The 26,237-nt window shown below is 39.9% G+C and overlaps 1 protein-coding gene across 1 annotated transcript; it reads left to right on the top strand.

Moving 5' to 3' along the window:
* Positions 1–13,828: 13,828 nt before the first annotated feature.
* On the top strand, positions 13,829–25,959 carry LOC120784345 (FXYD domain-containing ion transport regulator 3-like). Its single transcript, XM_040118084.1, has 8 exons — positions 13,829–13,972; positions 21,935–21,990; positions 22,911–22,943; positions 23,329–23,352; positions 23,726–23,800; positions 23,927–23,963; positions 24,194–24,237; positions 25,318–25,959. The coding sequence occupies exons 2-8, from the start codon at positions 21,957–21,959 to the stop codon at positions 25,335–25,337; spliced, it is 267 nt and encodes an 88-aa protein (XP_039974018.1). The 5' UTR covers positions 13,829–13,972; positions 21,935–21,956; the 3' UTR covers positions 25,338–25,959.
* Positions 25,960–26,237: the final 278 nt, after the last annotated feature.

The following is a 26,237-nucleotide window of genomic DNA, read 5'->3' as shown; positions in this document are numbered from 1 at the left end:
TTGTGTCTGTGTTTGGTTCCGTAACTGTTTTCGTAAGTTTCTGATCACCCCAAACTGCCTGCATGTTTAGCTGTGAAAAAACGATTGACAGGAATTTTAAAGAACTTAATGTTTCCTTATGTAATAAGGTTTTGTTGAAACACTGTAACAGGTGAAAATTCAAATTTATTTCTTTAATAATGATAATTATTCATAATAATAATGAATCATTTTAACAAACGGGACATGATTTAGAAGTAGATTTTACACCAGGTAATAAATGTGCTTTTAATAATCTGTAAGCATTGTTATAATTATTATTGATTTTATTCAGTTATTTCCACTTATAACTCTTTTCTCTCTATCCCTCTCTCTCTCTCACACCCATCACTCACATGGAATCATTGTTCCAGCTCAAAACACCACCACTACCATCTCCCCTGTCAGTACCACCACCGCTTCAGCACGGGGCCCTGCAGCCCTCAGCTACCGCACGCACCCAGTTGACGTCGTAGTGGCGGTGGGAGAACCTGCAGTGTTTCACTGTGGAGTGCCCGAAGCGTCTCCAAATCTCCCGTTCAACTTCTACGAGAGTCACGGCAACTACACCCTCACCTGCCCTTCCAGCCATGTGGAAGATATCCCCCAGGTGAGGTGGTCACTCTCTGCCCCAGTATTTACTCCATATGTCTCCCTTTATCTTCTCTTTATCCTTGTCTTCCCCTCAGAAACATCATCCTCCTGTTAAACACAGGCCTGATTATTTCATTGAGTTGAAAGTTGTTGTTACCTCGCTGTAAAATTTCAGAATTTTTAACATTATTAATCATTTTCCACACATTATAAATAAGCTGAACCGACAACTATTTGAAGCGTATTTTTGGAATCTGGCTTGGTTTGTGGTTTAGCACAAGAACAGAGTTTGCACAAGAAGGCACACGTGTTACTGAGCTCTTAAAGAAAAACAATGTATTGCTGGAGGACCAGAGTAACAAGATTGTTTAAAATTATTTCAGAGAAGATTTTCACTTATATCAAGCTCCATTTGTCATATTAGTTATGGACAGACATTTTTCAGCAATAGCCAGTCTATGCCTCTGCATTTTCTAACTGCCTCTGTATACTGTTTTCAAATAGCATGCCAACACACAAGGGATTAACAAAAACATTGCGTGCGTGTACTGGACATAATGAGGAAGACAAAAGACAGTGGAGACACGCATTTCATGAAATGCAGAAGACAACATTGGATAATGAGTTCAGTATGTTATGCTGTCTCCAGTGGTACATGTGACATTTTGAATGGAATTCTGGGACTTGTAGTATTGAAACACAGTTGTCACTACCAAAACAACAGTTGCCATATCAACCAGGACTGAGTTTCATTATGGTTTAGTCTAGTCACGGTTTTCCAGCTGAAGCATTCCACCCTCACCATCCATCCATCCATCGTCTTTACCTGCTTACCCTGAGCAGACTCGCAGGGGGGCTGGAGCCCTTCCCAGCTCACATCATGTTTATATTCTTTTCAACATCTCCGTCTTTCTTCCCTGTCTTCCTCTTCTTAACCCTTCTCCACCCCCTTCTCTCTCTCTGGCTCCGCAGGCTCTCTACGGAAGTTGTGACATGAAGAACGGAGAGTCACTGGCTGTGTGGACCCTCAGGGGAACCTCTCTCTCTGACAACGGCACACGAGTCGTGTGTCGGCAGTCAAAGAATCCCGATACACCTGCTGCTGTCCTACATGTTTATGGTGAAGACTCTTCTATCTCATTCATATTAAATAACATTGCCAGACCACTTTTTTTTTATTTTTTAAATTTTGTACCAAACACTAGATGCGCCAAATGCAATTTCTTGACTCACGTGCCACCATCATAACTGCCAATATCACATGTGGAGGAAACACCAAACACCGCTATCGTCGTCCTGGTACATGTCTGACATCTCTTTGGTTAAAGTCATTCAAGGGCCTAAAACGGCGCATGCGACTGAGCATCAATTAAATATCTCATTTTAATTCCCTCAGCGTGTCCATACAGCACAAAATACATATTTGAATAACTTCAGCCTACGTGTTGTACTGCATGTAGATATACAGATAGGAGCAAACCTGTTGGAAGTTAAGTCCGTTTTGAGGCTTTCAGTCACACTGTCACTTCTGACAAATCTAAGAAAATCCGTTAATTAGACGCATCACATAGTCAGAGAATGCCATGTGACACTGGTCTCTAAGAGAAAGCTTCTGACTTAGATTTTGTACAAGCACATCATTCCAGGTAATAATTCTCTTCCAAAACAGCTAGGGTGATTTTCCAGTGTGTTTCTAATATATTTAACATGTACAAGTTGATTTTATCTTTTCCTAAGACTTTTATTTTTTCTATATTTTTTAACAGATGTAAATCTTTTACGTCTAATATGTATGTTCCCCTTCTCATATTTCTTGCCACGTGTCTTCGCTCTCACCTTTGCCTTTGTCCTTCCCTCACTAAGTCCGGTTTTCTTCTCTCGTAGATAATGGCACTAGCTACGCCACTCTCATTGGCTGTACCATCGGGGGCTTCTTTGGCATCCTGTGGGTGTTTAGATTATCTTACACTATGCTACAGAGATCTTAGAAGCTCCACAGGTGCTTCAGTAAGTAGTAATTCACCGGTGTGAAAAAAGTAACACAGAAATACAAACATTAGCGACAGATTTAAACTGATAAGAAATGCGTGATGTCTTCGTGCTTTCAGGGGGGAGAGAAACAGAAGATGATATGACCACAATAGTAATGAAGGACTAAAAGGGGACAGAAAGCTGAGGAAGACAGTTTTTGAGCAAGAGGTGAAGAAGATGTTGCCTTGTAAACATACCCAACAGAGGATACAGCAGGAGTTAATGGTTTCTATTTTGAAATCCTTTGACCAATCTAAGTGAAGCAAAAGCTGGATTGAACCAATGTCTGGAGATGATCTTGTCTGAAATGTCTGAGGCCAGATCCAGTTTGACCCCTGAAATCTTCAATTCTTTTTTCTGCCCTCAATAACTGAACCTTTCACACACTATCCACAGCCTAACAGTGTATAACATAGTATTAGTAAGTGCATAGTAACATAGTAAGAGCACTTCAAACAACACACCAAAATGATTCACCCAGATCGCCTTCCCCACTTATGCAGGGTCATCATTCAGTGTGCAATTTACATTGTATAAATCATATGTAAAATTTGTTGTTGTGTTCCCTAAAGTGGATTAAGTAGTAGTAGACTGTATGCAGTTTTGAAGAACAGTCTGTCCAATTACTGGCCTAGATGATTTGTTTAACTAAATGTTCAGAAGCTTTTGCCTACATGTAAGAAAAACAATGTGAGTGTTGCTGCAGGTTAAACCACCGACTGCAGCAATAAGTGGAAGCAGAGATGTAATCAAAGTGCTGGGTTAGCGGTAGTACAATGATCTCCGGCAGACAGGCACCAGTTAAATGAGGAAAAGAGGAGCAGCTGCTCTTTGTGTTAGTACATATGACTAACGGCACCATCCCAACAAACTGTTGGAGGTAAGGAACTCACGGATGGAGGTCCCACTGTGCTTGCAATACCGGGTTAGTCTGCTGCACTTTCACTGTTTGTCCACTTGAGGGAAGCACTAACTGTAAAGATAGCAAGCCAGTCTGTTCTTGTAACCCTGCAGAGAAAAATGTTCTCTTTAAAAAATGATTGGAAATAACAAACATTAAAACCTTTTTTCATCAGAACACATTCCGCTTATTTGGCAAATTAATCAATTAAAACTATATATGTGTATTTAATTTCTATTCCTTTATTGACAATTGTCACATCCTGTTTTGTTTTTGGTGTTTCCTGTTTCAAGCCCCAACTTGATAGGCCGATTGACAAGTACTGGTCCTTTGTTCAGCTCTCTCTCTCTCTCTCTCTGTCTCCCTCACTCTTTGCACCCTGCTGCTCCTGCACCTCTGTGGTGATTGTTACATGCTTTTCATTCATTTTTTTTTTTTTCATCTGTTGTAATAAACGTTCATGCAGTTTCTACCCTGGTGCTGTGTCCATTATTACATTTGGTGTTTGATTTGGTCAGTGAAGTAAGTGAGATGTGATAATGTTCTCGTGCTAAGTGTTTTATGTATTTGCATTCCAAAGCAAATGGTCCTAATGCTTGTGGTTACACAGTCATCGTCTTACTTGCATAAAGGCAAAGTACAGAGTTCTTTGTTCCACAGTTTCTAAAGGTAAACTCATGGATTTATTTGTTTTTCTGCTGTTGCTGGTTGTTTTTGTGGTTTGTGCGCTCCGTTCTGCCTTCTCATTTCTTTAGATATTTGTATGATTACATTACTGTTTATATGCTCTTGTTGATAGTTTGCTCTTATTTTCTTGTTGCTAGTTAACTCCGTACATGAGATATACTTGCAAATCAGAGCTCGCTCTCAGTATGTGACCCATGACCGAGTTACAGTTATATGATGTGAAAACAAAAACTGAGTGCGCTTAAAATCTTTTTTGACAGTTAAGATTGTATCACCCTCACTGATTCAAACCAGAATCGGCCAGAATCTCCCTTTTGACACACTGTGTGAATCACTGTAGAACTTTAGATGACTGGATGTTACAGGAAAGGGAAGGGTGCAATAGAAAACATCAACAATATATCATCAGTTCATCAGATAAATACTATACTTAGTTCCAGTCTGTCTTTTGCATGTTTTTGTCAAATTCAGGTCCTTCAAAACTCAACACTGACATACCAGCACTTACATGACAAACACTGTATCTACGTGTAGTCTAGTACAGGCAACATTTTCTACATATATTTATCTGTGCACACAAGTCTGGGATGAAATGTTCTCGACAACTTTGTGCTGGCTAACAGAAGAAATTCTTTTAATATAAAGTACTATATGTGTAAATGTTAAGGTTGATTATGTTAGAAACACTCACTGCAACAACTGTTCGTCCTATTTAGCCAGACCCAGCAGCGTACAACTGGGTCTGACAGTTTGTCAACTGGCAGTGGGGACTTTAGATATGGGCTGTTAAATTATGAATTAATATGGCTAATTTAATCTGTATCCCTTAATCTTCACAATCTGTTAATCCTCTGGATTATTATCAACATGCTGCACAGGATTACAAAATAAATGATTTGATTATTTTCCATGTTCACCTAATAGGTAGAGTAGCTGCAATTATTATAATGTGCAACCGCTCATGAAAGGCAGAGTGTAGCTACCAGAGTAAAGAGTGACACAGGAAGCAGAGATGCACTTGTGACCACATGATCACAACTTTGGTATGTCTTTTGCTCCCCCCTTGTGGTGAACTCCTTAAATGTATACTTGCGTCAGGTTCAAGATTTTCACAGTCTTTGGGCATTGCTTTCCTTTGTCCTTCTTTCTTTACGCTGTTTTACTTATGGCACAAAGAAACAAAAACAAAAGGCGTTATTATCAGCTGCAGGCACTTCAGTATATATTATCAAAATGTAGATGGGATAAAATGATATGTTTCCCATTTATTCATTTCTTCAGAATGATCGAACACATTGTAAAATATCTAATGTGTCAATGTTACACTATAAAATCCACTTAAACCTACTGTTTCAGTGTTCTTGTACACCTCCCCTACTCTCTACCAAATTCACTGAAATAATGCTATTTTACTACTCAAACACAAATACTCTGCACAGCGGCTTGTTGGCAATTGTAAAGATACACACAACTTTACATTAGAATTTCAATTAATTGAGTACTAAACAATGAACACGATGGTATTTGTTTGACTTCAACTGTGGTCTTCAATCCCCTGACTGTGTTGTGACACCTGATAGAGGAGCATGGACAGCCAGCAAGGCACACACGCACACACGCACACACACACACACACACACACACACACACACACACACACACACACACACACAGACACACAGACACACAGGGCAATCAGCAGGACAGAATTCTCCCTGGTCTTTTAGTTGATACAACAGAAGGAGTATGGAGCAACGTGTTGACTCAGCTGCTCAGCTACACCTCATTTCACTCCATGATAGGTTTCTGTCATATTCTGATGACTGGTTTCTTCATATTCTCAACAAGCATGCATGCAATGTGACTGGCTAAATCTGATGTGTGCATGACAAAAGATTAAATGAAAAAAATATCTTATCTAAAGTATCTATCTGTCTTGTAGCGCTATCTAAATACAGAACACTCTGTGAGGAGGTCATGTTAGGATCCACCAGTAACTGGCAAGGCTCTGCATTCTCGTGTTTCCAAATGTGACTTTGCAAGTAAGAAAAAATTAGATTAGATAAGATTTTTCCAGATCCTGTTGGAGCTCACTTATTTGCTAGACAACTGGATGGATTTGACTCTGCTATGTAAGCTAACCTGTTCTTAGTCCTTTAGTTCTGCTGTTTATGGACAAACAACCTGAATACTACCATAACATAGACGCATGTGTTGCTATGTGTGAGCTAGTGTGTGTGTGTGTGTGTGTGTGTGTGTGTGTGTGTGTGTGTGTGTGTGTGTGTGTGTGTGTGTCTCTACTGATAACCTACATTGTTCAGTATGTATTCTCAAGTTGACCTTTAACTGTCACAAATCAGTTTAAGTTGCTACATCTATCAATACCTGAGGAAACATGGGTTAAACTATTCCAATTAAAGTTAAAGAATAATAAGTTGATCATATTGACTCCAGTTGGTGATAAACCAGGTGATCGGTTTCACAACTTTTGGAATCATCTTAACTGAGAGATTATTTGCCTTGCAGTGCTGACTACATCCTCTGAAAAAAAGGGAGACCCATATGGAGTTTCTTGTGTTCTTGTAAGATTGGATCTGTGTCTCCTGTGTTGATCCTCTGGAAGTCTAAATTAGCTTTCATTAAAAAAAACATGAATAATGCAGAAAAGCATGACTGCCATTAGTTTGCAGTAAACAACCAAAGTGCAGTTGTTTTCCAATTAGGTTTTTTTTTTTTTTTTTTTTTTACAGAATGTCAACCTGTCATATTTAGACTTGATGTCCACAGGTTATAGATATGTTATCAGTTTGTCATCTGAAAACTGTAATCTTTGTTTTTCTTTATGAAGCTAATATAATAGTATAGTTAATCAAATGTATATAGGATATATTCATATAATTAGGGTATAGCATGTATTACATGCAGTGGCTCCTGAAGTGACAAGAAATGCAAAATGTAATATTAAACCAGGCTTTTTTCATATACTGTATATTTAAACATTAATGTTGTGCTGTGCCTAACACTGTAATGTAATGTCATGAAAATGGTCAGTGGTGGGGATGAGATGATGTGTTTTCTGAGAAAAGTAATATATTAATTTTCATCAGAAATAGAAACATCCACGATCATACATCGACTGAAAGAAATACCAGTGAGTATCCTCTCTCTATGTGTTCTCTAGCTCCTCTAATTCTATCAGTGACATGCCCTTGTCCGAGAACAAAGGTTATACAGACAGACACCAGAAAATGCACTACACTGTTTCTATATTGTGTGTTACAGATTTAAGTGGATTTAAAACAATGAGAAGAAATAAATGCATTTAGGTTTTAATAGACAACATTAAGAAGAGTGAAGAAGCCACATGAAAGCTTCAGTTATTATATCTTTATCCTGTATCTCTGCTTAATCGTCACCAGTTGCCACTCTGTCTGCTGTCAAATTATCACTTACACCCGCACATACAACCCAACACACACCTCAAACTACGTCTCCCTGTGTCTGTATCTGTGCCATTCTCTATCTCCTGCAGTATTATCATTCGTTACCAGGCTGATGCATGCCTCAGCTTTGTCAGTATGTGACAAGAAAAGTTATAAATAGTCACAGATTAGCACAGTGACAAATGCACTCACCTATTTCTGCACACATGTATTGCATGTACAAATGTGCTTTGATAATGAGTAACACCAACAAATCTAGCCAGATACCCACCTACATACATTATGGGATAAATGGAGCCATGCTGCAAAGTACTGGAAATAATGTTTGCCTGCTTAGCTTTGTTGTCCTCACATGAATCAGACTGATGTATTCGTGAACAAGCAGCACTGCACAATTTAAGAACAGTCCCTTTCAAGCAAGGTCAGGAAAAGAACGAATCCTGACAAGTTAAGACAAATAAAATGTGTCCCTACTGCCCAGGTGTAGTAAAAGGAAAATGCCTGTCAACCATCAGACCAACGCCATGCAAACTATTGCACAGAGAGAGGAGCACTGGGTGACACCTGGGATACCTGACGGAGGAACGGAGAGCAGAAAAATAAAGTCAGTGGAGGCCATGTGAGAGAAAGTCAAACAGAGTGGAAGGAGAGGAGGAATGTAAAACACAAACACAAACTCTTTGTCTCATCTAACACTTAAGAATACCTCTGAAAAGAAGAAAAAAAGGGAATTATTTTGGTCAATGAACCCTCAGAATTACAGACATTTCATTTTATCTTCTCATAGTTTTCCCCTTCTCATAATTGCCATGACTGATGTCCCACTGGCCTTGCAGACAGAACCACAGAGACAGTACATGACTCTGCTTTTGCTACTTTGTAATGGTGTTTAAACACAGTGAAAAGGCATCACTGACTATCACTGGTGTGTCAAACCCAGCCTTGCTGGTGAATCACAAGCAGATTTAACATAAAAATATTTATATTAACATCTGCATCAGGTGTCTTAGTGTAAGTTTAAGAGTGTGCATTAATTGTATGTAAAGATGGCAGGTGGCAAACTACATATGTCTTTCACTCTACTATATACATACACACACGTGGATTATGTTTATGGAATAACATGGCCACTAGTTTCCTGTACATACATTAATGCGTCTCCCCTGCAACCATCTCACATTCGCACTGGACACGTGCACACACAAAAGTTTATACCCCAAACAAAGAGGAGGAGCAGGCGCTACTTATTCAGGTGAAATAGAAAAGACATGCTTTTAACCAGGCGGTGCCGTGGATCATTCACACACACACTCCTCTGCTCCTGAATCCATCAGCTCAGGTAAGCACAGGTATGGTGGAGTAATGCAGGATTGGAATCAGGGTTGGGGGTCAAGGTTACCTCTTGTGTAAAAATCTGGGTGCAAGGCTTGTGATTTTCATTGAATAATTGTTAACACAGTCAGTGTTTTGGACTATCAAGGACAGACAGAAAAACATGTGGCAGGTTGAGGTCATTTGAAGAATTTATTTAAAAAATGTTTTTAAATCACTTCAGAATTAGAAGAAACATTAAAGAAAATTAAATACAAAATACGTTTATAATGATGAATTAAGGTTCACAGATACATGTTAATTTATTAATCCATGTGTGCCTCTGTTAATAATTTATGATATTCTGTACATGTCCAACAGAACCCATATTGATGCTTGGGCTGATTTATGTTTAGTCTTGCATTTTGCTATCTTTGCATTTTGTCATCTTATTCTGAAAACATTTAAAGTGCCTCGCACTGCAGTGGTTTAGTTAACAAGAGAGTTAAGAATTCAGGTAATGCTGAAAGTGCACTGAGATGTTAAGGACACTGAAATGTACCAGTTTTGACCTTGGCCAATAACACCCACTAAACTGGCCAACGCTAAATTATCTTGTAAATCACTTTTAACCAAAGTAGAAAGTCTCTGCTGTTCTATTCTGTTTGTTGCTGTTTTGTCATTTTCAGACATGTGATTTGAAAGACAAAGGCCTGACCTTGACTAATGTCATGGTAATTGATACTGTAGTGCATGAACCCTCTGACAAAGGTCATGATGGAAATAACAAAAATGGCACGATAATGATTTCTAGACAAAATAGTGCACACTGTATATTGCTGCAAAACCTTGTATGCAGATCGTAGATACTTTTACAAACATGTACAAAAGCACAAAACTTGTTTTATCTATTGCTAAGTTCACTACTGCCAGAAATAAGCAGAGGAAATGAGAGAGGAAAAATGCTAAATTTCCAAAACGCAGCGAACGTAACCTCCATGGAGGTTCAAGGGTATCCAAGGTCAGTTAGAGGTGAAGGTGCCTCACAGAGGTGTTTATTTGAAAAAAATGTTGGTCCAATTTTCCCACACAGTTAGAGTTCATTCTTAATCTTTGAAATTGTATATTCTGTATTTTTAGTTGAGAATTTAGTTACTTGCATAAGAAGAAGGAAGAGTGTAGTGATCGAATGTTTTTTATGCTTTTTGAGCAAGGAAACAGACTGGTGGCTTTTGCTTAAAAGTCTGTCCTGAACTCCAAACAACCCAGACAAACCCAATTAAAACAAAGAAATCAGCCATGAAAGACTATTCAGCTTGCTAATTTACCAAACATATATTATTACTGTGCATTATCTATTTTAAGAAATTTCCCATAAAAAGGGGAAGGAAGAAATGGGTTTCTTCTGTGGTTTGAGAGGAGGTTGAAGGAAAGTTGTCTGGAGACCTGCTGGGTTTCACCCAGAGTCAAAAAATGATCTGGTGTTTACTCTCCAAACACCCAGAATGCATCCCTGCCGACGAGACACTGACCTCTCGCACCACAAGGACATCCTTCCTAGGGAGAGGGAGAAGTGTGTACTTTGTTGCTTGCGTGCATGTGTGTGAGAAAAACAGGAAAGCGATGGAAAAAAAGTACACGCTTTGCCTTTCCATGGTCTCTTTTATTCTCTCTCACAATCATGTTCTCTCTCCCTCTCTCTTTCTTTATTTTTTTTCTCTCTCTATCTGACTCTTAGTTGTGTTGAAGATGGGACATCTCACTCTTGTGGCTGTAATGGCAGGTGAATTTAATAGAGAACAGAATCTTTCCACATATGTGGACACATCATTTCATGTCATCGGTGTCCTGCATAAACCGAATCTGCTGGAACTTAGAAAAAGAAATGGCCTTGGAGTATCTGCTTGAAACAAGGATAAGATTTTATATGCTCTCAAGGTCATGGATCATTGTCTTGTCTCTGGGAGATAATGCCAGCTGTCAGTTGTAGAAAGATATTATGACATTTTGACATTTTGACACTAACTGTACCATCTATTACTAAAAGCAAAGCAGTTTGAAATTATGTTGTAGCTCTGAGATTGTGAGTCTGTGAATTTCTTACATATAAGATTACGTCACATATAGGTTGATTAGTTGGGTATAGCTACAGCAGACTACAGTTCATCATACATGCTTACAAAACTCTTTGTACTGGCAAAGTTGCAAAAACATTCTTGGAAGACCAGCTTCTCTAATTTCTTAAAAGTGCTGACTGTGAGGTGACACATTTTCTGGCAGGGCACTGGCTGTATGCAAAGACAACTCCCACTCAACAAAATTAACATTTAATCTGTCTGACTTTCTTGCAGTGCTTTCCACCTTCTTCATGGAAACAGAAGCAAGTAAGGCAAAAACTCTACTTTGTCCTGAAACTTGTTCTGAGAATGGTTTGTTGTGGAACTGGTTTAGGAGGAAATCTGACCCATTAGCTGCTATTCTGTCCACAATAAACCCGATAAACCCACTTTTTCCTAAACAAAGGTCTATCTTCCGTAGTGTTGGGGCAGCAAACCTCTGAATACCTTTTTAAATTGAAATTATTTGCAGGCGGCGGTCACCATTCAGATTAATATATCGCGAAAGGCAGATTTACTATTACCATCCCAAAATGAATGCTTAGAAAACACAAAATGTAACTCAGTAACACAGACCAGTGTGTTGTTAGGGCCACCCTGTACATCAACAGTATTTTTTTAGGACTAAATAATAAATAATGTCCATAATTTTCCTTTTTCCTTTTCTTTCTTCTTCTCCTGTTGTGTTTGATTTGCAGATCCATTTGTTTACAGTAAGTACAGACACCCTTATCTCCTAATTCTCATAATCTACTAATTTATTGTCTCACTCATTTCTATGGATTACTAAGAGATAAATGCAGAGTATCGTGTAATCCCTTATATTATTGAAAATTGCATATGCCTGGTTTTAAGATGTGTTTGCTTTGGAATTTAAATTTTGGTTCATCAAGTGCACCAGGACCCTCTTAATCTCTAACATTAATTGTCTAACAGACTATGAAAGGCTACGAATTGGAGGCTTGATCTGTGCCTGCTTGTTGGTGGCTGGAGGAATCAGCGTTGTACTTTGTAAGTGCTGAAGATCACACAGGTTAATAGGCCACTATGGTAAACCTGTGAAAAAATACTATGATTGGGTTGAGACTGAAACCAAAGGCATTGGCTGGTCATAATGGATCACATGGGCCACAATAATAAGTGAACATTTTTGTGTGTAAATCCCAAATGAAAATTACAGGGCCGTGCCAGAATAAGTATAATCAGAGAAGTAATTAAGATGTGATGTGCGTTGAAGTGTGGGTGGGCTCATTGACACATCCTGCTTTGCCTTCACAGATACCAGGTGCTCTAGGAAGAACAAGTAAGTTTTTTCTTTTCTGCTAAAACTCACTGGCAATTGTCCGTGTGCATGTTTACGTGTCTGAATTTTAACACGTGACCCCCCCCCCCACGCACACACACACACACACACACACACATCCACACCCACCCCCTTTATTGTCTCCCTCTTATTGTCTCTCTGTCTTTCTTCCCAAACTGCCAATGCGAACCGCTGCACCGCCCTTCTGTCTTACCTTGTAGAAACGGGGAGGATGACAACAGTGAAATCTGATACTGTGCCTGACAAACCAGTTTCATCCAGGGAGGACAGCTGGAAGGCAAGAGGTGGAGAGATTGGGTGTATGTGAGGGGTTAGGAGGAAACACACCAGCCCAGATGATTATACTTGTACAGACCTGTGAAAAGAAATACCATCTGTTTAAAAGAAAAAGAAAAAAAAAGAGGGAGGTGCTGTTGAAAGTAAGATAGATGTGAAAGCAGCCTCATAGACTGACATGTCATAAGTGAAAAGAAATTAATGAAACCCCCGAATGATTTCTTATTTCTATCTGTACTGATGTGTAAATCAGGGTCATTTATATTCACAAAGATATTTATTCCTATAAAGCCACATGGACCTCCACAACATATTTAGTCTGTCTCACGTGTGCTGCTTAGTTTAGCCACTACCATAATGTCGCATGCAGCTTCTGAAATGACGCATTATTATGGAACATAATGTGATGTTTAGTCATTGTCGCCTGCTGTTCATTGCATGTTTTGCTGTATGATAAATCGTAGAGTTATATTATCCCAGTGGTCAACCATTTCAGCACTGAAAGAATTAGGGGGGGAGAAAACAACTGCTGGAACAATCTGTTAGAAAGCTTTGGTGTGCACATCCAACATTAAAATAAATGTCACTTTATGTTAAACCAAAACTGTAGTATTGCAGTGTTGTTCTTCCACAGCTATATACTGCAGATGAAACGGTTTTAGCCTATGACCCTTAATGACCTTTGTTTTCCATGACTGAAAAGGCCAGTTATTGATCACCTGGAGTTTCCAACAAGTTCCTATCACTATAATTGTTATATGTACTGTATATTACAATATTCTACCATAAAATGATCACTATCGATATTCATTGTAGCCATGGTGTCGTTTTATCACGCCTCTGAACCGTTAACTGCACATAATGTACTTCCCAGAGTGGAGGTAAACCAGCCCAACTCGAGCAAACTTCGACATCGTCGTTCTCGACAAGCAAACATTATCGCTCCTCTCCTCCTCCCGGGATCTCAGCCCTGACTCCGGATCAGCTCCCACGCCCCGCGCGGCTCCGGCCGTCTACTCCTAAGCTCTCAGCTGGAGAGCAGAAACCGACCCCGGATCAGGATTCTCCGACAAAACTCCAGCGCTTTTAGACTCGGCCCCCTTTTCTAAAAAAAAAAGAAAAAAAAAGAAGCCAACCTGTTGAGTGTCACAGTGGTGAAGGCAGGGTGTTGGCGCATAGTGTGGAGGGAAGTCGCTGTTCTGCGTCACATATTCGTCGGCTTGTGTGAAATTTCCTCGTTTTTGTCTCTGCTAAATACAACTTGTCCAAGGTAAGTGTTGACCAATGAAATTAGCTCAGGTTTCACACAACATTGACTTCTCAAGTGGTTTCCTTAGTTGAGCACATTTGCTAATGAAGTCCAGTTTTTTCCAGATATGCTGTTGCGCATCTCTTTGGGCAAATCAAGCAGTTTTGCGACGCTAGGCTAAACGAGAGGCTACATTTAACGCTAGCCGATGGTTTGCTGCTGAAGGAAAACTGTTGTTAAATCACTATATTTCTTATTAACTGGCTCAGTCAGTTAGATACAGACTCAGAGAGGGCTCGAATAAAACGTATAAAGGCTGGGTTTTTTTTCCAGAGAAAAGACTTCCAGTCGTTAAAATGCGAAATTACAATATAACATATGTCATAACCTTATATAGTTATCGGGACATTATAGGCTGACATTTCCCCTCGAGCCCACCAGCGCCAGGACAATGGGACAGCGCGCGCCCACGGGCCAACGTGCGTAACACGCGCTTTGATCACACTGTTTTTACTGGACTACAGAAGTACACAGTAGACTTCAACTACACTGACTGACAGAAAAGGATTGTACTGTGCCTGACTGTACCTTCGGTCCTTGTTTAAACCCACCAGATAATAGGAAGAAAAAAACGAAACTGACGAGACGTGACCTTGTGTGTATTACCAAGATTTGGCCACTTTTCAGATAAAAAAACATCAAATACGTAGTATTAGCAGAGTTGACATGTAACAAGTATCATAGGTCAAATGATGAAAAACCAGCAATTAGCAGCTTGAGACATTTTTCCCCTGAGCACCATTGAAAAACCTCCTGCTGTGGAATTATTCAATAATGTCAAACTGTTACATGCTTCATTGAGCACAATCTGTAAACCCTGTGTGTGTGTGTGTGTTTGTGTGTGTGTGTCTGTCTGTCTGTCTGTGTTGTGAAAAGGCCAGCTGATAAGGGCAGCGGTGATAACAGTTTGCTAATTTGTGGCACAAGGACAGATGCAGGAGCTGTTAAATTCTGCCGTATAATGGAGAGCTGCAAAATACTGATTATTTGTGGGAGATAGTGAAAGCTACTGAATTCTCAATGGTAGAAAACAATCATATGCACATTCGAAGAGCTGTAGTCTGTAAGGGTTTGGTGTTGTTACTTGTTAAATGATTTAAACACTTAACTGGTTATCAAGTGGTCAGCCATCAGTTTCCTGTTGATCCATCCATTGACCAAATACTGCTGTTTCTCCTCTGCTCTTGACAAATATAGGTGCATGTTAACTCAACTCATATGATCACAGTTTTTCAGGGAGAGAAAGAAAAGAGAGATGTGCGAGGTCCCAGGGTGACAAACAGATGGAGAGAGGGTGAAAGAAGTTGGCGATAGACTTATCTTTCCTTTCTCAGGTGAGACAAACTTAGCTCTTTGTCCTCACCTCGCCTCACATGACCACAGATCTTAAAAAAGAAAACGAGAGCGAGCAAGGGGAGACAGTTGAGAGAGATGGAGGGGAGGAAGAGAGCGTGCTCTAAGGTGAGACACACTTTCTCCTCACATTTCCTCAGATCACTTTGGTGCCTCACAAACACAAATTTAGAAACCGAGTCGATTTTATACCGAGGACGTGGCTGTGACCTTCAGTTCTTTCCCTATGCAACCACAACAGAGGATTCACGTCCTATAGAAAGTTTAATAGAGTTGATACTTGTCAATTAGTACAGGATTAATAGTTTTGTGGACATAAGGTGAGATGAAATTATGGAAATTACTCCATCCTTTTTGTTTTTCCTTATCTGCTGATTATGACTGCAGAGGGAGGAGCATAAAGTCTGTTGCTAGTCATTCTCTGTTAGACTTGTGGTTACCATGTGTGACTCATGGCGCTAGTATGCTCCACTCCCTTATACCCTCTGTCTGTCGCTTAGTGTCCTTCCTCATTCCCTCTCTTTCCCAAACCACTCTCACCCTCGTCTTCTAGCCTTCCTTTTTCATTTTCCCAGGCTTGAATTCTTCCTCCTCTTTCAGTCCCTCTCTTGTTCACTCATATTTCCCAATTTGATATCTTGTTTGTACTTTACTTTCTCTTTCTCCATCACTTTTTCCCCTTTCTTCATCAGTGAACACTGCCTCCACTGATTCCCCACCCTCTGTCTCTTTCTTCCTATCTCTCTCGCTTATTTTTCCTTCTACACATTAATGGAGTCAGCCTTTTTGCTGCATCTGTTGAAAGTCATCTTTGGTCAGTAGCTGTTAGCCCGGGAGAAGACTACACAATTTGTTTTTTGTTTTTTGGTCTTTCACGACGGTCACCGTGTGAGATAAGCAATCAAAGTGCCGTAAATTCTTGGCGCGTCTTGGTCAGGAGACTGGCAACACTACCAGTTTGACCCCGACCACGTCCTTGCGTGTCATTGGGGAGGTGGGTCAGGAAATTGTAAACCCGCTGTCAAGTGCTCTCAAGAGCACGCCAAACCAACAGGTGGCGAGATAACCCTAAGAGAGCGCTCTGTCATCCTATTGGTCACTATGAAGGAACACGTCGTAGGAGATGTCACACTAGACAGGAAAATACAAAATTCTGATAGGCTAGACTCTTCGTTGGGGTGACGTGGGGCGTCACAGACACCACATCAATGCTCTTAGATTATGTCACACTACAAGGCACGTTTGTTATTCCCGACGTTCATATTCGGGCCCAGCGTTGGAAATTCGTCGGCCATGACAACAATGTGTGTCGCCCTTAGCTGTTATTACCCAGCTATTGAGCAGCCACAAAGACATAGACATCTTCTCTTCAATAGTTCAGGAATACATTTGAGGTAATTTGCTTCATCAGTCACAATTCTAGGCTTTTAGGTCTTGAGAAACATAATGTACCGTAGTCATAAAATGACCAATTCTCAGGACTGGTAAAGTGAAGGGAGGAACAAGTTACGATAAGTTCAGCTGTGTCTCAGCTGAGATAATAGGAAATTATGTATTACAACAGATTCACACTGTATTGAGTGTCTTTAGTCCATGACATCAGAGATTGTGTGTGTGTGTGTGTGTGTGTGTGTGTGTGTGTGTGTTTTGTGAAGGATGTTTCACTCAGTGGAATCCAGTGCTGCTAAATTAGGAATAAATAATGTCACTGAGAACAGGCAGCTGTCTTTGTAGTGCAACAAAGGAAAAACACACACACACACACACACACACACACACACACACACACACACACACACACACACACACACACACACACACCAGTGTCCAGCACTCAAATGGATGGGTGTGGTGAATGGTGGAAAAATAGAAAAAGGGACTCAGTCACACATTCATACTGTGCACACCACATCCCATAAAATACAGTTGTGTGCAGTCACACAAAGATGTATGACAGGTACCTATGCAAACACTATGTATATATTTTTTAGATTTGATGAGTAGTGTAAATTAACAATATAGATAAGATACAGATAAAGGTATAAAATACAGATTCATATGATACTCTGTGGTTTTAAGAATTGACAGGATGCATGTGAGAGTTGGCTGCTGTAGTAAAACACTTTGCTCCTTATTTCAGTAGGCTATTGAAATAACACACAGGCTATTTCAAGGGGTGTCTGTAGTTGTGTTGTCACCTAACTTAGTCACAAGAAGGGAGCAGTAAACACTTGTCTCACATTCAAAGCCAACTGGTAGCCTTTCTCTGTATGTCTGCACTGTGTGATGAATGAGTGGAAAAGACTTAAAAGGAGAGGAGAGGGGATGGGTAAAGGAGCAAGCATGTGCAGAAGAGTGTCAGAAAAGGGAAGTAGAGGAGAGGTTAAAAGATACTGGAGAGAGTTGGAGAAGAAACAGTAGCTTGACAGTAGCAGAAGAGCAGTGTGAAACAGTGGTTTCAAACAAACGGGCGGTTCTTAGAGCTTTTCACATAAGTGGAAAGGGGTATCAGACAGAGAGAGAGAAACTTAATGGATGAAGCAGGGGGTGTGTAGAGAGCAAGAGGGAGCGGAAAGACAGTCCTAAAGACAGATAAAAAATGGGGGACAGTCAGTGACAGGCAGAGTAGCATGACAGAGCCAGAACAGAAAACTCTTTATTCCAGGATCAGGCGGACATGGAGAAGTGGCTCCACAGGGAAGTTGCCCAGGGGAAAAAGAAACTATCCTTTAAATGTGGGTCTTCAGAGGTTCTTTGCCTACATTTGTAATAATGCTTTCTTTGAAAAAAACAGACTTCTTATCTGTTTTGTAAAAGCCTCTCTAATGTTGTCTTTTAATTAGTAATGTAAATATATTTGAGTTTTGGACTGTTAATTGGGCAAATCCAGAAATGTGAATATGTTCCTTGGGCTCTGGGAAATTGTGATCATAATTTTTCACTATTTTCTCACATTTTTCTGGACAAAACAGTTAGTGAATTAACCACAAAAGTACTCTGAAGATTAGTCAACAATGAAAAAAATCTTCAGTTGCAGGCCTAAACTGCTTAGTGGTCAAAGGACCTCAGATGTTTGATATTAAATAAATATTGGGTTGTAGGTACTGCAAATAACAATTGTCTTCATTATCAATTAATGTGTTTATACTTTTTGACTAATTGTTGAATCTATAAAATGTCAGAAAATAGTCAACAATGGCCATCACAATTTCCGAGAGCCTAAAGCGACATCTTCAACTTGTTTGTTTTGTTTCACAAACAGTCCAAAACCCCCAAAGTTACCTAGCTGTTTACAATTATATAAAAATCCGCTAATCAATTAAGGACTATGTTTGTTGTTTTGTGGTGCTCCTGAGCAAAAGCACACCTTTTTTTTACAGTAATAGGGCATACATTATGACATCTGCTGCAAAGGTTTTATGGCCAGTCATACCTCTTACTTGACCTGTCCACCAGAGCGCTGTGCTTTTGTCCTTTTTACTAGCCATAAACACAGGAGTCTGAATACACACCTCCAGCACCCGTGTCCTAGCTCCACTTTAAACTAACATTTGCTTTAGAATATGATCTTCAAATAGGAACAGGGAGGCGCCACCTCTTTTATACTCTATACTCCGTCCTCTCTCCTTTTGCCCCCTTCCCTTCTCACTGTTTTGCTTCTCTGCCTAACCTTTCAAAAGTCTCACCTTCATTTTGCCCTTTGTGTCTTTCTGTCTTTCTTCCTATCTTTCTCTCCACTGTTACTGTGGTTGCCCTCTGTCTCTAACCCTCTCTCTCTTCCCTCTCCACTCTCTGTTTGTCTTTCTCTTGAGGTAAACAGTTCTCTAGTGGTTTTGGCTTGTTTCCCATCCTCTAAATTCCCTCTGCCTCGCCTTGGGTTGCTGTGGCGAGGCACCAGGAGAAAAGCGCTCGTCCTGCTCCTCTCTTTCTCAGTTTCTGCCAAATTCCAAATACCAACAGCCAAAGAGGAAAACACATTGTTTTACTTATATCCTCCCTGAAGGTCACTGTTCTCTTCCTTTCAGAAACTTAAAAATGCAAGATGTTACTCAACTCTAGAGGCTGAATTTTTACTGTAACATCTATAAAGTCTGTGTCTTTAGTTATTACAGATACACTGTCCCCTGTTTTTATAGCTTAATGTACAGCAGTATTTCCACTTGTGTTGCCTTCAAGTAATATTGACCTTCTTAAATACGAAAAGCAATAAAAAAAAATAAAAAAAATAGTCCCATGTTCGCAAAAATCATCATAAAGTTCAGGTTTACACAGAAAGGATACACAGATCATACTGCTGTACAGGCTAAACTGTAGCTTTAGCAGGAACCCAGACCAGTACAACTGGCAAACTTAAGTTGAGTAGATACTCCCATATGGCAGGTGGCCAATGTAGGGTGTGTCCAGTTGGCCTCTTAGATAAAGTCAGTTGGTCAACCTGACTTTAATTTTATGTCATTCAAATACTGTATTTTTATGCATAGCTGTCTTTGTGGAGGTATTCACTCACTCTTCGCTGTGTGCAAATGCCAGTTTGAAATGGTAACTGGTGTGTTTGGTCTTCACTATGGAGCGCTCTGGGTGAAAAAAATGCAGTAGGTGGAAAATCACTTCTGTGTTACAGGGACTGATCTACCAGGGAGGCATGGGGTGGCAGCTGCCACCCCTAAAAAATGCATTGCCGCCCCAGTTTTGGACGATCTAATTCAAAAATATATTAATGAAAAGTTGTGGCTGGTCAGAAATTTACATGCAGCAAGAGATGATACTCCCCGTCATGACTCCTCCCCCCTCACAACTTCTCGACTCGTGAGGATGAGAGGGAGATACAGGATAGACAGAAGGTCAACAACAGAATTTATCCTCATGAAATAAGAAACAAAAAAACAGCCTTTCCACAGTGTGGTGCCAGGAGCCGCGAGAGGACACGGGGTTGGTAACAGACCAATTTTCCCCAGCTAGCCGTGCCTACAGCGGGCAGCAGCTCCCCCTGGTTTCTCCCGGGCCCGGCAGCTTTCTGTGCAGCCTCTCCTGGTCCTGGCTGCACAAAATGACCGCTGATGGCTTTTCTTCCTTCTAAATGTGTGTGTAGGGTTGCCAGGGTTGTTTTGCTGAAGCGTGTGTAGTAACTCGTATTTGATTGAGTGAGGAACAGATTACCAGCATCTCCGAAACTGCTCATTCTGCAGACAAACGTGTCCAAATTTCAAAGCTTGCAACATGCTTTTGTATGTTGCAAGTGCAACATACAAAAGCCCCAAACAAAAAGCCCCAGACAAAAAGCTACATTAGTCAGCAATGCAGTGACAGTTCATTCAAAGCTCAGCACCTGAGAGTTTGCACTTTCACCACATATTCAAATTGAAGCTCAGAGAAAAGGACTTTAATCAGCGTTACTGGATAAGCATTGAACATCGTGGATCATTGGCAACACTAAATGTGTGGCTTCACCAAGTAGAAATTACACAGTTGGTGAACAACGTCTTTCTGTGTCGATCTAGGTCTAATTACTAATTACTAACTAATAACTAATCTAAACGCTAATGTTTAGGATTAAAGTGACTTTAGAGACAGGAAAAGCTTTGGAAAAGTGAATTGCCCTTTTCTACAGCAAGTGAAAGCAAATTTAAGAAAAAATAAATCTGGGTGGCCACATCAGGGGACTGTCTTTACATAGGGACATACATTTTGCATTGTATAATAAGCCTGTAGTAAAAATTGAAGAGTAACACTAGATGAACGAAGATGGACGCTTTTAAGCTTTTACATGGCAGCAGTGTAATACATTACCCAGAGAGATTTAGTTCTTCTGTTAAGGCTCCATTAGAGCACTTTGTGCCCATCAAGATCAGATCAAGTTTCTGTGTGTCTGAGTGCGGAATAGAGCCAAAGAGGCCACTTTATGCCGATCTAAATTCGATCAGATTTGTGTGTGCTTCAGAGGGGATGGATGTAATGTAGGCCTACTCTAAGAGTGATGAGTTTGTCTCTGTGTGTTGAAGTCCTTTTAGTGCCCCTTAGAAAACACAGAAACACTAAATGTTGCATCACACCTCTGTTGACTTTGCTGGCCAGTATGAGCCAGTCTGGAGTACCGTAACAGCTTTTCTAACATACACACACTTTTGAATTTGATTATTTGTGCCATAGGGACTGGAAATGATTTTATTTGCCCGATGTTAATATAACTAGAGTCTTATTCAATTGGCAAGCCACAGTTAGTAGTCAGTTTCAATCTACATGCATGTGTCGTTCAAACACGCAGTCAGGTACATAAGTTCAAACCCCTTGAATTAAAGCTGAAGGTCTACACTTCAATCACATCTTGATGGCTTTCTTTCAGATCCATTGTGCCGGTGTACAGTGGCAAAATTACGAAAACTGTGTCACTGTCCAAATACTTATGTAGCTGACTGTACAAGTTTAAATATCTTTATTACTTATTAGAATTTGCTATGGTAACTAAGTTAGAATGTGAAGCTGCATATAAAAATCATCAGTGCACATTGGTCTAATTGCCTTCGTAATTGTTGATGATGTTGTTGATGTCACTGTCTGTATTTATCTCCGCAGGTAAACAGCCTCAAGCTTGAAGATGTCAAAGATCTGTGCTTTGGTGTTGATGACACGTGAGTAAAATTATTCAAAAGTCTTTTGATGTAATCACAGTTTATCTCAAAAGTTAAAAAAAAGAAACCCCAAGAAATTAGTAATTTCCTCTTTTTAAGAGCCAGAAAGTCAGTCGGTGTCACTGTAAACGCGTTTCTAATTTTTCGTCAATAAGTACTCATGACCTGTTTGCTCCGCTTCCACTTTATAGAGGAAATTCTGCCTGGAGGTCTGTCTTCCATCAGCACTTTGCTCAAGTATTTATATTTTTGTGACATGTCTGAGGAGACAGAAAGGCAGCGGGGTGGATGAGTCGCCACTGGCTCACTGGTTGTCCCTTCACTCTAAATTTTAAACTGCCTGGAAATCTGAAATGATTACGTGTCCCATAGACATAAACTATAAGAAAACAAATCACTAACACTGTAGGTAAGATGGCAAATTAAGTGGTTTACAATTACAGTGCTGAAAAGGTGAAGGTAACAACATCCACATTTAGCTGCAGCTGTTGTAAAAGAGAGAAGATGGGGGAGGAGGAAGAGAGATGAAGCAGACAGAGGCTGATGTAACATTTTTAAACATATCTGGATTTCCAATAAACACGGCAGAGATTTAAGAGCTTTTTAAGAGGTGTTTTATTCACGGACGCTGACAGTTTCATTCGTCAGTGATTCTAAGTACCAGACAGATGAGTTTGCTTGTGTTTCCTCAAAAATATCAGGAAAATGAAAGTTTCATGAAAGCTAAGCCACTACAGTATCGAGTGAATGAATGTTTGTAACTTGACTTTGTAAATCTATGTTTTTTAGTTCAACAAGAGGAAGTGATTTTTTTTAATTTGCTATCCAATCTTCATGAACTCCGATAAACTAAATGAGATGCCTCAGGCTGTGTTTCACTATGGTAACGTGCGTGTGTCTGTTTCTGAACTCTTTTGCAGTTGTGTCCCTGGTGTCTGCAGAAGGACAGGACTGTAAGTACACTGACTTTTTACTTTCACTGATACCAGTTTTTTTCTCGGTCAGCGTCTCCACTGACAGTAGTCATTTGAGGTGTATGATTAACAGATTTCATCCAGAAAAGGACCTCTATATCTACGTTCAAAAAGACCTCTTGACATTTTTGATTAAAATTGGGTGTAATGTTTGTTTTGAGTGGAAATGTTTTGACTTGGTTGTCAGGTACTGTATGTTGATCATTAGTGAGAGATTAAACTAGGCCATTGCCTATGCTCATCTCACTGTGTATTTTTGACTTCATTGTGTCACTGTGTGATATGTGGATGTTTCTGTATGTCCTAATTTCTCTGCTCTTCATACCAGCTTTTAACAGATGTTTTTTTATTTCTCTTCCTACAGCGGAGGACAACCCATTTACTTTTGGTAATGCATTGTTTTTGGTCTTTGTTATTTTTACTATTTTTATCGTTATTATTTATAAGTTAATGGAAGTGGACGATGATATATCAGCAGTAATATTATCATGGCCACGAAATGTACAGGAAGACTAAAATATTAACACAGCACACAAATTGTAAATATCTATGGTGATGGCTAAATTATTATTATTTTTTTGCTGTAAATCACTTTTTAAAACTCAAGTAAGTACACATTGATATAGGTTTTGTGTAATAATCTTTTACTTCTTCTCACCTTTACTGGGTAATTTGTTTGATGTTTCTTGACTGTGATGCAGCTTTTTTATTATAGCTTATTTTTGTTTATTGCCTAATGGTAAGATGATCTGTTTGCGCAGACTACCACAGACTGCGTGTTGGAGGCCTGATTCTAGCTGCCGTCCTCTGTCTCATTGGCATCACCATCCTGTTCAGTAAGATACAAATTACACACACACATCCGTGTATCCACACATACATAGTCATGGACAGACTCAAACAATGCTCAAATACGCACAGATAGTACAAAGAAAGTCAGTGCTTCTTTTCTCTTGTTGTAGGTGGCCACTGCAGATGCAAGTTCAACCAGGACAAGAGGTAAGCCTCCATACAGTTGAACATGAAAAACATTTGTGTAATTATAGTGGAAATTCAGCACTAGGACCATTTAATTTTAATATAATGTTGCAAAAGCAGTATGTACTGTATGACCAGGTTACCAAGTTCCAAAGATGGCATAGTTTTCATGAATAAAGTCTCACTAGATGAAAACCATAGAAGTTTTTTGCTTTCCTCTCCTCTTACTCTCTCCTCTCTTCTCTTTGCAGAAGGAGGACAGGAAGCAATACTCAGCAGATGCTCAGCGACCAAGGTAGTATATATTCACCTGTAACCACTGACAAATGACAAGAGTAACAAGGCCAACTGCGTCACATTTATGTTTCTCAGATTACCAAACACTAGTTGTTCAAAACAAATACACCTGTCTTTCCACTTCCACTGTCATTTCTTTGTAGACATACAGTATATATGTATATATGTATGTAAACTTGTGTGCAGCAAGATACACAGCGTCTTTCCCTCTGAACTAATCAAGATTTCATCGCCCTGTTGACGTCTTGTTAAGTTATGAAGTTATATTTACTCTGTCCATCTGTTTCACTGTCGATGGCCTCATGTCACACACACACACACACACACACACACACACACACACACACACACACACACACACACACTGACACTGTCTGGAAAGCTCCCATAGCGCTGGACTGAGATGCCGTGGACCTCGCTGTTCAACAGGTGGTGGGGCTCTGGGAGTCTGGCAGGCATAGAAGGGAGGGCAGGAAAGGGGATGGTTGGTGTCAGAAGCACCTATACTTCTCTTTTATGTAGTGGCGCAGCCATAAAAGATGTGCTCGAGAGTTTTACAGTTAAACTCAAAACACCCACATCTTACCCTTCATGTTTGTAATGCAGGCTTTCCGTTTTTAATTAGTAGTCTCCAAGATGAAGCTTATTTAATCCCCGATGACACTGATGATGTAAGATGCTACTGGAAAACCAGACTAGTTTAATTTTAGCAGCTTTGATGTAGACAAAATACACTGGTGGCCCATATGGAAAAACACATGTAAGCAACTCAGCAGGCAGGAGCCTACAGGGACAGACTGCACTGACAGGCAGTTTCAACTTGCATGGGCACAGACACACACACACACACACCGTCTCTCTCTCTCTTTCCACTACTCATACAGAGAATTGATGAGAAAATGAGATGAATTGTTCTTTAAATTTAATTTTGGAGGAAAGTAATCTAAGACAACTCACAGTAATATATTCTGTTTTTATAACCGAGTGTATTATGTTATTGATCATATTTTCAAGCAAAAAAATGAATCATCTGAATTTTGAAACTCACCCTCCTGTCTGTCTTTCTGTCTGCCTGTAGGTCGATCCTGCGACTGCTAGAGGTCAACCAGAACAACACATTGACTTGCCGAACCTGCAACCAACAGATAACATGGAGTAGCAGCAGCGGGATTTGTGACACCCAATGGGAGGCTTTTGTTTTTTTTATTTAGAGAGATCAACAAGAAATAGTTTGTGTGTAGCTGCTGTGAGGTGTGATGCTTTCTGCCTGATAACTGAGCTACTGTCCTGCAGCCTGCACCTCCAAACAAACACACACACTTGGACATACATACCCTTATACACACTTTTTGTCAGGTTAATCTTAAAATGACTTCATACAACAGTAACACGAACCTGTTACCAAAAAATACCTTAAGTGTCTACACACTGTAGGTTGTGTCAATGTCTCGCACTACTTCTGTAGTCTGTACTGTATTTGTAAGGTAAACATTGATGTAGATAGTAGGTGCTCACTGTGACCAACCTAACCCGCTGTCCATGCTTTAATGTCAAATGTAAAAAATCCATATAGTCATGAGTGATTAGAGTGCTGTTGATAATTCATGACAATCTGTCAATTCTCATGTTTAGCTTTATGGAGGAGTGTAATGTATTGCGTTGTTCAGAGATACAGAGAGTCTGTCATGTTTCTATAAAAGAACCATTGAAACTACTATGAGTGATGGACTTTTCTTTGAGCATTGAAGTGCGTGTGTGTGTGTGTGTGTGCACGCGCATGGGGGGGGGGGGGGGGGGGGTTCCTGAAATCCACTGAAACTTTAAATGAATTTTTTTTACAGCAATAGAGGTTGTATGGTTTAAGGGGCTCTGTGTTACTTCAAGCACTCTTCAATTTCAAGGGGTGTTTTTTAAACTGATCATTTATGAGTGTTTCCAGACTATATCCAGTCAGGGCATTATACCTGGGCTATTACTGAGTTCTATACAAGTTATGAG

Source organism: Xiphias gladius, chromosome 22, assembly GCF_016859285.1.
Source record: "Xiphias gladius isolate SHS-SW01 ecotype Sanya breed wild chromosome 22, ASM1685928v1, whole genome shotgun sequence".
Lineage (NCBI taxonomy): Eukaryota > Metazoa > Chordata > Actinopteri > Istiophoriformes > Xiphiidae > Xiphias > Xiphias gladius.
The sequence above is the reverse complement of the archived record's forward strand: the minus strand, read 5'-3'. Positions and strand labels throughout refer to the sequence as shown.

Coding starts and splice junctions, on each gene's coding strand:
- LOC120784345 (XM_040118084.1), top strand. CDS start 21,957: ATGTCAAAGATCTGTGCTTTGGTGTTGATGACAC. Junction 23,801..23,926: donor TGGCATCACCATCCTGTTCA/GTAAGATACAAA, acceptor CTCTTGTTGTAG/GTGGCCACTGCAGATGCAAG. Junction 24,238..25,317: donor GCAGATGCTCAGCGACCAAG/GTAGTATATATT, acceptor GTCTGCCTGTAG/GTCGATCCTGCGACTGCTAG.